The sequence below is a fragment of the Lepidochelys olivacea genome, assembly GCF_965140295.1.
Source record: "Lepidochelys olivacea isolate rLepOli2 genome assembly, chromosome: 6".
Taxonomy (NCBI): Eukaryota; Metazoa; Chordata; order Testudines; family Cheloniidae; genus Lepidochelys; species Lepidochelys olivacea.
The window spans coordinates 19,247,845-19,261,079 of record NC_140416.1 but is presented as its reverse complement, the minus strand read 5'-3'; the positions used below and the strand labels follow the sequence as shown (position 1 = coordinate 19,261,079).

The 13,235-nt window shown below is 44.3% G+C and overlaps 2 protein-coding genes across 4 annotated transcripts in view; both read right to left on the bottom strand.

The window, feature by feature from the left end:
* Positions 1-13,235, bottom strand: part of TSPAN4 (tetraspanin 4) — a 658,755-nt gene that overhangs the window by 398,203 nt on the left and 247,317 nt on the right. The window lies entirely within an intron of this gene.
* On the bottom strand, positions 3,140-12,921 carry LOC311522584 (uncharacterized protein; the record flags this gene model as incomplete). The annotated part of the gene is made up of 3 exons (XM_084632056.1): positions 3,140-3,179; positions 11,300-11,759; positions 12,336-12,921. The coding sequence occupies 3 exons, from the start codon at positions 12,919-12,921 to the stop codon at positions 3,140-3,142; spliced, it is 1,086 nt and encodes a 361-aa protein (XP_084488182.1).

The following is a 13,235-nucleotide window of genomic DNA, read 5'->3' as shown; positions in this document are numbered from 1 at the left end:
AAAGTCAGCCGAGACAAATTGACCTATGCGTGACCTGGGAGGTGAGGTTTCAGAATTTTGCCTCTTGGTGCTCTCCATGTCACGTCTCAGCACTAGGGCACAGATTTTCAAAACAGCTCATCGCTCACAATAGGGGATGGATTTTTAGAAGAGCTCCGCTGCCATTTGGGCAACTAAATAAGGGACATGTTTCTAAACATGCTCCATATGCAGCCGCTCCTGTGGTAACACCAAGAGCCAGATTTTCACAGCACCCAATGTGAACCCCACATGCTGAGCACTTTATTTATATGTGTAAATGGAAGCTGAGAATCCATAATACTGAACTGATATTCTTCTCCCTTACATTTGTTTTACATGCGCTTAAAATTAGGCATGTGCTTAAGCACTTTGCTGGTTCAAGGCCTAAAGTTTCCCCTGCTTTTTTTTTTTTTTCTCCCGAGGAAGAAAAGATTCTCTGGGTGCTGTTGAGTCACCACCGCGCTGACTCTGTAGACTGCCTCAGCTTTGACGAGATAAGTCTTTGCAGCGCTCCCCATTTTACACTTCTCTTGTTGAACTTTGTAAGTTAATTTATTTATAGAATCAGTAGTTAGTAAATTTGTGCCCTCAGCATTTGGGGGATGCCTGCCTCACACATCTGGTTGTTCCCAATCAAAGAGGGAAAGCTGGAGATGAGAGTTTTCTAAGGCCCTGGGTCAAGATTCTCAAGCAAAATCCTTCCGGACATAAGAACCCCCGCAATATCCAGTGCACTTCAACCTGGCCTCCACGAATAAGAACAAGCAACAAGGTGCATGTAAATGAAATAAAATACTAAAAATAATGCTACTAATAAAAAATCCACATGCAATATTCCTCCAACAAGAATGGAGAAAGATGGAAAGAACTGAATTGACTACTGGAAAATGCTTAGGTACCATGATGGGCACAGTGTAAGAACCACAATGGGGCCGAATTCTCACAGCTATTTAAAAAAAAAAGGGAAGAGGGTGGAATTTGGGAAATGATTCACTTTGATTGGCCCCTATTAGAAATTTTTCTCTATGAGATTGGTGCTTTCTAGGTGAGTTTCAGATGGTACAACCAGTTTTGCCTGCAGAGATCCTCAGAGTATGTTGGGTTGTAGCCTGTCAAGGACCTCAGTGATGCCTGGTGAAATCAAGCCTTGGTCATTTGGGGTCTGTTAACAAGGAACAGTATCAATTCCACATGCCATGAGGGAAAGGAGCCAGCTGGAGCTCATTAAATGTGTTTAATTTTAGAAGTTTAACAATTTGCTGTTGTTGCAACCCCCCTTACAGCAGGAACTGTCAGACCACATAATGAGGTGCCTAAATTTAGAAGCCAAACGTTGGACACCCATTTTTGAAAACTCTGACCAAGTTCTCTACTCAAAGGTAATTCCCCAGTAGTACCGGTAACACAGAGTGCATTACCGACCTTTGCAGACCACAGCAGCTCGTGACCTCCCCTCTAGACTGGATTAGTGAAGTGCAGTTTCCTTGGAGATCACTCAAACTTCAGATAGTGCGGAATGACAGAGGTATCTCTCGCATGGAGAATACTACATCTGTGCAGTAAACTCAGCCTCCACCTCCAGTTTGTTCCTCATGGCAATTCAAAGTATTGGGTTTGATCTGTAAGCCCTCATGTGGCTTGCTCATGGCTACCTCAAAGAGCACCTTGTGCTTCATCCCAACAACCGTCATCAGATGGATGATCTTACTAACATTCCCTGGATTTGTACATGTGGAGGCTGGGTGACTCCTAGCAGGAGCTGTAAAGCATTTCCTAAGGACTGGACACCAAGTGACCAATTTGAAAAACCAAAGCCATTTTGGTGCACCTTTTAATTGGTGTATGGCACATCTAGACTGGATCAGTGAGGAACACATTTTTTGATTGGCAACTAGAAGGCTAAGAATTTATTTTGAAAGACACCTAGCACTTAACTTGCTGTCCTACTTTGAAAGGAGACTATGTAAAAATGAAAAAATCAGTTCGATAGGCTTTCTGTTTGCTTACTTAGCGTCAAATCTGCTCACTTTTGTGACAGTATCCATCTAACAGAAATATGGTTTTGCTACTTTTCACTCCTGTTAGTACTTAACAGCCAATACAGCTTTGGGAACAGAGCTGGTTTGCATTCTGCTTCACTCATCATCAACAGAATCTTTAAACTCTGATTGCCTCTGGTGGGGCAGAATAGAGTGCATCTTGACCTTCAGATTCTAGGCTGAACTTGCAGGGCTTAAGCGCTTTGCAGAATAGAGCCATAAGTAGCTTACCAGTGAAAGTCTGAGACGGAGCTGGGAATCAAACCTAGATCTCCTAAGCACCATCCCTGTGCCTTCGCCACAAGAATACGTTTTTTTCTCTACCATGACACTTCACTTATGCAGTTCCCATTTTATGGAAAAAAAGGAATGAAATATTTCTCACTAACATTTCACTCTTCTCAAGGGTAATGAAACAAAATATTTGTAGAACAGATAAATCAAATGAATACAATGTCAAGCTACTTTAGAAATAAACTATTCAGAATAACAGACTATATCTCATGTGCTGCCACTAATTGCAGACTTTTATGCATTTGGCAAAGATGCTACCAGAAGAAATCTGATAACCTAAAAGACACTATATTTGTGCATCTCTTATTTAAAATTAATTTAGTTCTGGCAGAAGGTGCCTGATCAACATCACTGATATGAAAACCCTCTGGCACATGCACAGACAAAGCAAGCACTACTAATGAACCCCAAGTAGAGGTGAACCAAATGGGAAGCAGTGTGACTTCGTGGACAGAGCACTGGGCTGGGACTCTGGAGATACGACTTCTATTCTCAGCTCTACCACTAGCCTGCCAGATGATTTTGGACAAAGTTTGCTTCTCTATACCTCAGTTTCCCCTTTTGTAAAATGGGGTTAATGATACTTCGTAAGGCATTCTGAGCTCTCTTGATGAACAGTGCTATAAAAGAACTAGGTATTATTATTATTATGAAATGCCCTGTTATAGCATCAAGCCACATAGTGAGTAATTGGAAGAGGTGTTCAGCCACAGTAGAAGCTGAAGAGTGAGTAAAGCAATACACACTATAGTCACATTTATACGATTGCTTCTTGCAGAATGATGCTAGTAAGAGCCAATTCCAATAGTTATCCAGCCTTGTAACCTACAAAACAAGGGTGCATTAGTTATACATAAAACTTTTCCTATTATGTTTTGTTAATAACATGCTACTGTCACTATAACACAGCATGAAAACACTGCACCGCACAGAGAGCATCTACTTTTGATTAAATAGGTGCTATGGGAATTTCAGTCCATCCTTAATCATAATTAAACATTGTTATTCCTATTTTCTATAAAGACATGTGGGCAGTGAAGTCTATTTGGAAAATAATGACTTATTTCTTTTAGAGAAATGATGAATTTATTTGTTCCTAAAAATAAATAAAGCCAACATCCGTAGTCTGATTAGGTTAAAAAGTTAACTCTGCTCACTCCTTTGCATATCTATTAAGACAGAGGATTAAAGGCTCGATCCTGTGAGGAACTGATTATCTGCATCTCCGCTTCCCTTCCATGGGAGCTGAGGGTGCTCAACATCCTTCAGGAGGCAATCAGCACCCTCCCACAGCAAGTCCCATGATAATCAGTGAAAGCATTTGCCTAGGCCCTAATCTTTCACTGGGAGAGCACAGAAGTGATCAGCACAAGACCGGGGCCTAGACTGTGACCTCTCTGAGGCAGGGACCAACTTCTTTATTACTTGTTTATACAACCTCTTGCACAATGGGGCTCTGATCCATAACTGAGCTACCTAGGTGCTACGTACCCAAAATAAATTTATGACCATATTGTTCTCTGCCTCTCTGAAACACTGTTTATGGACACTAGCAACATTGTGACTTGACACTATAGACTGCAAGAGGGCGGAATGAGACAAGGAGTCTCCCTAGAGACTTACAGGCACCATCAGTGCCAGGGATAGCTCAGTGGTTTGAGCACGGGCCTGCTAAACCCAGGGATGTGAGCTCAATCCTTGAGGGGGCCATTTGGGGATCTGGGGCAAAAAAAATTGGGGATTGGTCCTGCTTTGAGCAGGGGGTTGGACTAGATCTCCTGAGGTCCCTTCCAACTCTGATATTCTAAGATTCTAAGTATATTACCAGCATTTAGTATTGACACCAGTTTCAGAAGAAAAGGAGTACTTGTGGCACCTTAGAGACTAACAAATTTATTTGAGCATAAGCTTTCATGAGCTACAGCTCACTTCATCGGATGCATTCAGTGGAAAATACAGTGGGGAGATTTATATACAGGGCAAACATGAAACAATGGGTGTTACCATACACACTGTAACGAGAGTGATCACTTAACGTGAGCTATTACCAGCAAAGGGTGGCGGGGGGGGGACCTTTTGCAGTGATAATCAAGGTGGGCCATTTCCAGCAGTTGACAAGAACATCTGAGGAACGGTGGGGGGGGGGGAATAAACATGGGGAAATAGTTTTACTTTGTGTAATGACCCATCCACTCCCAGTCTTTATTCAAGCCTAAATTAATTGTATCCAGTTTGCAAATTAATTCCAATTCAGCAATCTCTCGTTGGAATCTGTTTTTGAAGTTTTTTTCTTGAAGAATTGCAACTTTTAGGTCTGTAATCGAGTGCCCAAAGAGACTGAAGTCCTGAAGTGTTCTCCAACTGGTTTTTGAATGTTATAATTCTTGACGTCTGATTTGTGTCCATTTATTCAGAAGGCAAGCATGCCGCAGGCAGCAGAGGGAAATGCTTGGTTCTCAAAGCTCTTACATAGACTCAAATTGCTGCTCGTATATTTTCAGAGTTCTCTCTCATCCGCATTTCACCTTCACAAGTTTTGTTTCCCTTTGTAGGCAGAAAAAAAGGGATTTTCGAGTGACATTTCTGTTTCTTATTGATGACTGCTGTCAAACGAGCCTGCAGATCACTCCCTTTTGTCAGCCAGGGGGTCTTCAATATGGAATGCCAGCCTGCTGTCACAAGCAGCAAGAGTTGAAGAACAGGGATATGTGGGGGTGGGGAACAAAGAGGATTATTCACCTTCATAGTGGATCAATTTTTACCCCTCCTACATAAAGGCAAAAGGTCTCTAGACAGCCCAGGGAGCATTTTAAATCCTATAGCTGTCCTATACCTTGGCAGCTGCTAGAAAACTTGCTTGTGCTTAAGCATCTCTCATATGGACTTCCCATCAAGAAAAAATAGATGTTATCTCTTGATCCAAATATTCTCCATTTCTTCCTTTTCTCTCTAGCTCGTATTCCACAGTCACCATAGCAGAGTCTGAACATTTTGGTTAAATCACATCCCTTACTGAATTTAAAATGTAATAGGAAATTTTATACTGCATGTCTAATAGTACAGTGCTGTTTGGGAACCCCACTCTCACTCCATATACCATTTACATACCTTCAAACTCAATTACATCTACCATGCATCCCAATAGGTGTCCTGAGCTTTCTCTCACTATGTTCCATCAACTCTAACAGTAACTTTGCAAACTGTCCTGACACCACTGATCAAAAGCATCGGTGCTGTTGCTGGCACACAAGTTTCATGAAGTCAGGCAATAAAAGTCTTTTGCTCAGAAACATTTTTCGCACGTTGTTTTGATATGAGTTTTTCCATTGACTTCAGTGGGCGGATCAGGTCCTAACGCCTAGATTTTGCAAGCACTTAATCAGACACATAGTCAATGGGATCTACTCTTGTGAGTAAATTTAGACATGTGCTTAAGTGTTTGCGAAACTGGAGCTTAACTTCATAGATGCATAGACTTAAAAGCCAGAAGAGATCATTAGATCATCCAGTTTGATCTCCCCAATATCACAGGCCATTCATTTTCACCCAGTTTCCCCTGTGCTGAGACCAGTAACCCGTGTTTAACTGAAGTATGTCTTCCAGAAAGACATCTAATATTGATCTGACAACATCAAGAGCCAGAGAATTTGCTACTTTCCTTGGTAGTTTGTTCCAATGGCTGTTCACCCTCACTGTTAAAAAATGTGCCTTATTTCTCATTTGAATTTGTCTGGCTTCCGACTTCGAGCTATTGCTTCTTGCTATCCCTTTATTTAGTACCCAATATTTTCACCCCATGAAGGTACTTATATACTGTAATCTCTAACTCCTTTATGACAAGTTAACAGATTGAGCTCTTTAGGTTCTCTCACCGTAAGGCATTTTCTCCAGCCCTCATTCATTTTTGTGGTTCTCTTCTGTATCCTCTCCAGCTTTTCAATATCTTTTTTAAAATGCAGACACTGTAACTGTATGTAATATTCCAGTGTCAGTCTCACCAATTCCCTACACAGAAGTAAAATCACCTCTCTGCTCCTACTTACTACTTCCTTTTTTATACATCCGATGACTGCATTTGCCTTTTTTACCACAGCTTTGCACTGGGAACTCATGTTGAATTGCTTGTTCACTATGACCCTAAATCCATTTCAGAATCACTGCTGTCCAGGATACAGACTAGCATTCTGTATGTATGTCTGCATTCCTTGTTCCTAGATGTATAATTGCATTCTGCTGTATTCAAATGTATTTTGTATGCATGAGATCTGCTTCCCAACCAATCCAGATCTCACCATATGACACCCCTGCCCTCATCATCATTTACCACTCCACCAACCTTTGTGTCATCTGAAAATTTTATCAGCGGTGACTTTATATTGATTTGCAGACCACTGACAAAAATGTTGAATAGCTTTGGGCCTAGTACCATCCTATGCAGCACCCTCCCTAGAAGAACCCCCATTCGATAATGGTTCCCCATTGACAACTACTTTTTGAGGTCAGTTAGCCAGTTCTTAATCCATATAACATGCTTTAATTTAAAGGCAAGAAGGAGCAAGAAAGTGTAACAAGCCACAGGCAGGGAGGAAACAATAACCATTCCAAGCAGAAATGTTGTTCCCGGGTAAAAGTTATCAAAAGCAGAAGCTTTCTTCAAATGACCTTTTTCTAAAGGGTCCTGAAGAACTAAGGGAAGACAGAGGAAGAAATAAACACTCAGAGACCAATTTTTAAACCTGAATACCTAAATCAGGTACTCAAACATCATCAAACTCAAGGGGACACTTAGTATAAAAGTATGATCCAGGCCACACTGAAGTCAAGAAACATCTTTCCATTGACTTCAATGGGCACTGGATCAAGGCCTTGAGACAGGTATTTGAACACATCAACGCTCATTTGAGCATCCAAATGCAGAAACTACATGCCCAATTTAGGTGCCCACATTTGAACACTGGGCCCCCAGAGCACGATCCCAAACAGACCCCTACCAGTCTCGTAGTAATGTGATGCTGGTGGTAGGAAAAGAATAAAGCCATTTATTCTGAGTTTTACATCAGAAGCTGGCACCAGTAAATAAGCATTCTGAATACTGTTCTTGCGTGAAGCTATTAGGTTCATCCAAGTCTGAACTAAACATCGCACCTGTCAGCTTACGACTCATTAGAGGGGTACAGACAGCAGGGTTTCTAAATCAGCAGTGGAGAGAAGACCATCACCCTGATGTCCAGTTTGAATTTTAGGCTCAGTCTCCTGACCCGCTTCTCATTTCTACCAAAAGTAGAGCTGGTTCGAACCCTTGTTACCCACCATTTCCAGCCCTGCTTTGGAGATGCCTTTATTCAAATTAGAGTTTCACATTATACATTAACTCTCCTCCCTAGTCCTAGAACACAGTCTTGAAAGGAAAAATTCTCCTCTCCCTCTTTCCCCTGGGTAGGGAGACCAGTTCTTCATCTCTTTGCTGTGACTCACGTTGCCCCCCCAAAGATTTCCAGAAGGGTCTTCCATCTGATAGTAGGTTTCTCTTGTTTTCTGTTTTTCATTCTATTGCTTCTGCCTGCCCCATGAAACAAAGCATTCTGGAGATAATAACTACCATTAGGATGGCCCTTCTATTAATAATGGATCATTTCAACCCAGCTGCTTGGTATTACATCATTACTGCAAGACTCTAGTGCATAATAAACTATCTACCTTAGTGTTTTGTAGAGGGTCCATCACAATAATGTCTAAATACTTCCCAGGTAAATTACATCTACATAGCAAGGACACTAATGGACTTCATGGAGTCTCCTGTTTTCCTTTCCTTGGTTACAAGAGGCTCTGCTTGAGTTAAATACATAATCATATTAACAAAAACCAAGCAACACTTGAAATGCAAAAAAAGCGGGTTGCTTCAAACACATAAAGGCCACTTTCTGTGTCCGCTAAAGCTCTTTGTCCTAATATTAAAACTCAGTTCCAGAAGTGAAGGCAAAATTGGTCAGGTATTGGTGAGTAATTTAGAAAACAAAATCAAACCTTTAGTGGTATGTGTGTTCTTACACCAGTATTGTATATGTACATGTAGCTAACAATTTTAAGGCACTAAAAGAAACCAATTCTGAATTTCAGGAACCTTTGTATTTCATGGAGTTAAGACAATCATGGGCTTCAATCTCAGAAGTCATTTGTACCACGGGAGATTTGCAGCAATTGTATCAGATGGTAAATTAAATCTGGATTCTGCAACCACCAAATTAATCTTTATCTCATTTGACTATAAACTGCCGTTGCACGGAATGGTCTCTCTCAGCGAAAGTGATCACACTAGACTTCCTAACCTTCCTTTTTAGAACATAAATCTTTGAAATAACGAGGTACAAAAATCACCAGATTGGAAAATAGAAGTGGAACTATTTTTGCCAAAAAAACCCAACAGGGATCTTATAATGCCTTTGCCTGTTAGATTTCTATCAGATATCTTCTCCCTGTATATTGATATATCATGATCAAGCCACATGTTAAAATCTTCTCTTTGGCTAAACAGATTGAGCTCTTTTAGGGTATGTCTACACTACGAAATTAGGTCGAATTTATAGAAGTCGGTTTTTTTGAAATCGGTTTTATATATTCGAGTGTGTGTGTCCCCACAGAAAATGCTCTAAGTGCATTAAGTGCATTAACTCGGCGGAGCGCTTCCACAGTACCGAGGCAAGCGTCGACTTCCGGAGCGTTGCACTGTGGGTAGCTATCCCACAGTTCCCGCAGTCTCCGCCGCCCATTGGAATTCTGGGTTGATATCCCAATGCCTGATGGGGCTAAAACATTGTCGCGGGTGGTTCTGGGTAGATATCGTCAGGACCCCGTTCCCACCCTCCCACCCCCCGTGAAAGCAAGGGCAGACAATCATTTCGCGCCTTTTTTGTCTGCTGCCAGCCAAAGATGTAAAGGATAGATGGAGTGGGTCAGAACAAGAAATAGACCAGATTTGTTTTGTACTCATTTTCCTCCTCCCCTGTCTAGATCACACTGCAGTCAGTCACAGAGAAGGCACAGCGAGGTTAATCTAGCCATGTATCAATCAGAGGCCAGGCTAACCTCCTTGTTCCAATAACAACGATAACTTTGGTGCACCATTTCTTATTGGAACCCTCCGTGCAGTCCTGCCTGAAATACTCCTTGATGTACAGGCACACCCTTTGTTGATTTTAGCTCCCTGAAGCCAACCCTGTAAGCGGTGTCGTCAGTCGCCCCTCCCTCCATCAGAGCAACGGCAGACAATCGTTCCGCGCCTTTTTTCTGTGCGGACGCCATACCAAGGCAAGCATGGAGGCCGCTGAGCTCATTTTGGCAATTAGGAGCACATCAACCACCACACGCATTATCCAGCAGTATATGCAGCACCAGAACATGGCAACGCGATACCGGGCGAGGAGGCGACGTCAGCGCGGTCCCGTGAGTGATCAGGACATGGACACAGATTTCTCTGAAAGCATGGGCCCTGCCAATGCATGCATCATGGTGCTAATGGGGCAGGTTCATGCTGTGGAACACCGATTCTGGGCTCGGGAAACAAGCACAGACTGGTGGGACCGCATAGTGTTGCAGGTCTGGGACGATTCCCAGTGGCTGCGAAACTTTCGCATGTGTAAGGGCACTTTCATGGAACTTTGTGACTTGCTTTCCCCTGCCCTGAAGCGCATGAATACCAGGATGAGAGCAGCCCTCACAGTTGAGAAGCGAGTGGCGATAGCCCTGTGGAAGCTTGCAACGCCAGACAGCTACCGGTCAGTTGGGAATCAATTTGGAGTGGGCAAATCTACTGTGGGGGCTGCTGTGATGCAAGTAGCTCACGCAATCAAAGATCTGCTGATATCAAGGGTAGTGACCCTGGGAAATGTGCAGGTCATAGTGAATGGCTTTGCTGCAATGGGATTCCCTAACTGTGGTGGGGCTATAGACGGAACCCATATCCCTATCTTGGCACCAGAGCACCAAGCCGGCGAGTACATAAACCGCAAGGGGTACTTTTCGATAGTGCTGCAAGCTCTGGTGGATCACAAGGGACGTTTCACCAACATCAACGTGGGATGGCCGGGAAAGGTGCATGATGCTCGCATCTTCAGGAACTCTGGTCTGTTTCAAAAGCTGCAGGAAGGGACTTTCTTCCCAGACCAGAAAATAACTGTTGGGGATGTTGAAATGCCTATATGTATCCTTGGGGACCCAGCCTACCCCTTAATGCCATGGCTCATGAAGCCGTACACAGGCAGCCTGGACAGTGGTCAGGAGCTGTTTAACTACAGGCTGAGCAAGTGCAGAATGGTGGTAGAATGTGCATTTGGACGTTTAAAGGCGCGCTGGCGCAGTTTACTGACTCGCTTAGACCTCAGCGAAACCAATATTCCCACTGTTATTACTGCTTGCTGTGTGCTCCACAATATCTGTGAGAGTAAGGGGGAGACGTTTATGGCGGGGTGGGAGGCTGAGGCAAATCGCCTAGCTGCTGGTTACGCGCAGCCAGACACCAGGGCGGTTAGAAGAGCTCAGGAGGGCGCGGTACGCATCAGAGAAGCTTTGAAAACCAGTTTCATGACTGGCCAGGCTACAGTGTGAAAGTTCTGTTTGTTTCTCCTTGATGAAACCCCCCGCCCCTTGGTTCACTCTACTTCCCTGTAAGCTAACCACCCTCCCCTCCTCCCTTTAATCACCGCTTGCAGAGGCAATAAAGTCATTGCTGCTTCACAGTCATGCATTCGTTATTCATTCATCACACAAATAGGGAGATGACTACCAAGGTATCCCAGGAGGGGTGGTGGAGGAGGGAAGGAAAATGCCACACAGCACTTTAAGCACAGCACTTTAAAAGTTTACAACTTTAAAATTTATTGAATGACAGCCTTCTTTTTTTTGGGCAATCCTCTGTTGTGGAGTGGCTGGTTGGCCGGAGGCCCCCCCACCGCGTTCTTGGGCGTCTGGGTGTGGAGGCTATGGAACTTGGGGAGGAGGGCGGTTGGTTACAGAGGGGCAGCAGTGGCAGTCTGTGCTCCAGCTGCCTTTGCTGCAGCTCAACCATACACTGGAGCATTCTGGTTTGGTCCTGCAGCAGCCTCAGCATTGAATCCTGCCTTCTCTCATCACGCTGCCGCGACATTTGAGCTTCAGCCCTGTCTTCTGCCCGCCACTTACTCTCTTCAGCCCGCCACTTACTCTCTTCAGCCCTCCACCTCTCCTCCCGGTCATTTTGTGCTTTCCTGCACTCTGACATTATTTGCCTCCACGCATTCGTCTGTGCTCTGTCAGTGTGGGAGGACAGCATTAGCTCGGAGAACATTTCATCTCGAGTGCGTTTTTTTTTCTTTCTAAGCTTCACTAGCCTCTGGGAAGGAGAAGATCCTGTGATCATTGAAACACATCCAGCTGGTGGAGAAAAAAAAAGGGACAGCGGTATTTAAAAACACACATTTTATAAAACAGTGGCTACACTCTTTCAGGGTAAACCTTGCTGTTAACATTACATACATAGCACATGTGCTTTCGTTACAAGGTCGCATTTTGCCTCCTCCCACCGCGTGACTACCCCCTCAACCCTCCCCCCTCCCCGTGGCTAACAGCGGGGAACATTTCTGTTCAGCCACAGGCAAACAGCCTAGCAGGAATGTGTCCCTGAAGAAAAGCACCCTATTTCAACCAGGTGACCATGAATTATATCTCACTCTCCTGAGGATAACACAGAGAGAGAAAGAACGGATTTTGGTTGAATGCCAGCAAACATACACTGCAATGCTTTGTTCTACAGTGATTCCCGAGTATGTGTTACTGGCCTGGAGTGATAAAAGTGTCCTACCATGAAGGACGAAATAAGGCTGCCCTCCCCAGAAACCTTTTGCAAAGGCTTTAGGACTACATCTAGGAGAACCGCAAATGCCAGGGCAAAGTAATCCTTTCACATGCTTGCTTTTAAACCATGTATAGCATTTTAAAAGGTACACTCACCAGAGGTCCCTTCTCCGCCTGCTGGGTCCAGGAGGCAGCCTTGGGTGGGTTCGGGGGGTACTGGCTCCAGGTCTAGGGTGAGAAACAGTTCCTGGCTGTCGGGAAAACCGGTTTCTCCGCTTGCTTGCTGTGAGCCATCTACAACCTCCTCCTCCTCCTCCTCCTCTTCTTCGTCCCCAAAACCTGCTTCCGTATTGCCTCCATCTCCATTGAAGGAGTCAAACAACACGGCTGGGGTAGTGGTGGCTGAACCCCCTAAAATGGCATGCAGCTCATCATAGAAGCGGCATGTTTGGGGCTCTGACCCAGAGCGGCTGTTCGCCTCTCTGGTTTTCTGGTAGGCTTGCCTCAGCTCCTTCAGTTTCACGCGGCACTGCTTCGGGTCCCTGTTACGGCCTCTGTCCTTCATGCCCTGGGAGATTTTCACAAAGGTTTTGGCATTTCGAAAACTGGAACGGAGTTCTGATAGCACGGATTCCTCTCCCCAAACAGCGATCAGATCCCGTACCTCCCGTTCGGTCCATGCTGGAGCTCTTTTGCGATTCTGGGACTCCATCATGGTCACCTGTGCTGATGAGCTCTGCATGGTCACCTGCAGCTTGCCACGCTGGCCAAACAGGAAATGAGATTCAAAAGTTCGCGGTTCTTTTCCTGTCTACCTGGCCAGTGCATCTGAGTTGAGAGTGCTGTCCAGAGCGGTCAGAATGGAGCACTCTGGGATAGCTCCCGGAGGCCAATACCATCGAATTGTGTCCACAGTACCCCAAATTCGAGCTGGGAACGTCGATTTAAGCGCTAATCCACTTGTCAGGGGTGGAGTAAGGAAATCGATTTTAAGAGCCCTTTAAGTCGAATTAAAGGGCTTCACTGTGTGGACGGGTGCAGGTTTAAATCGATTTA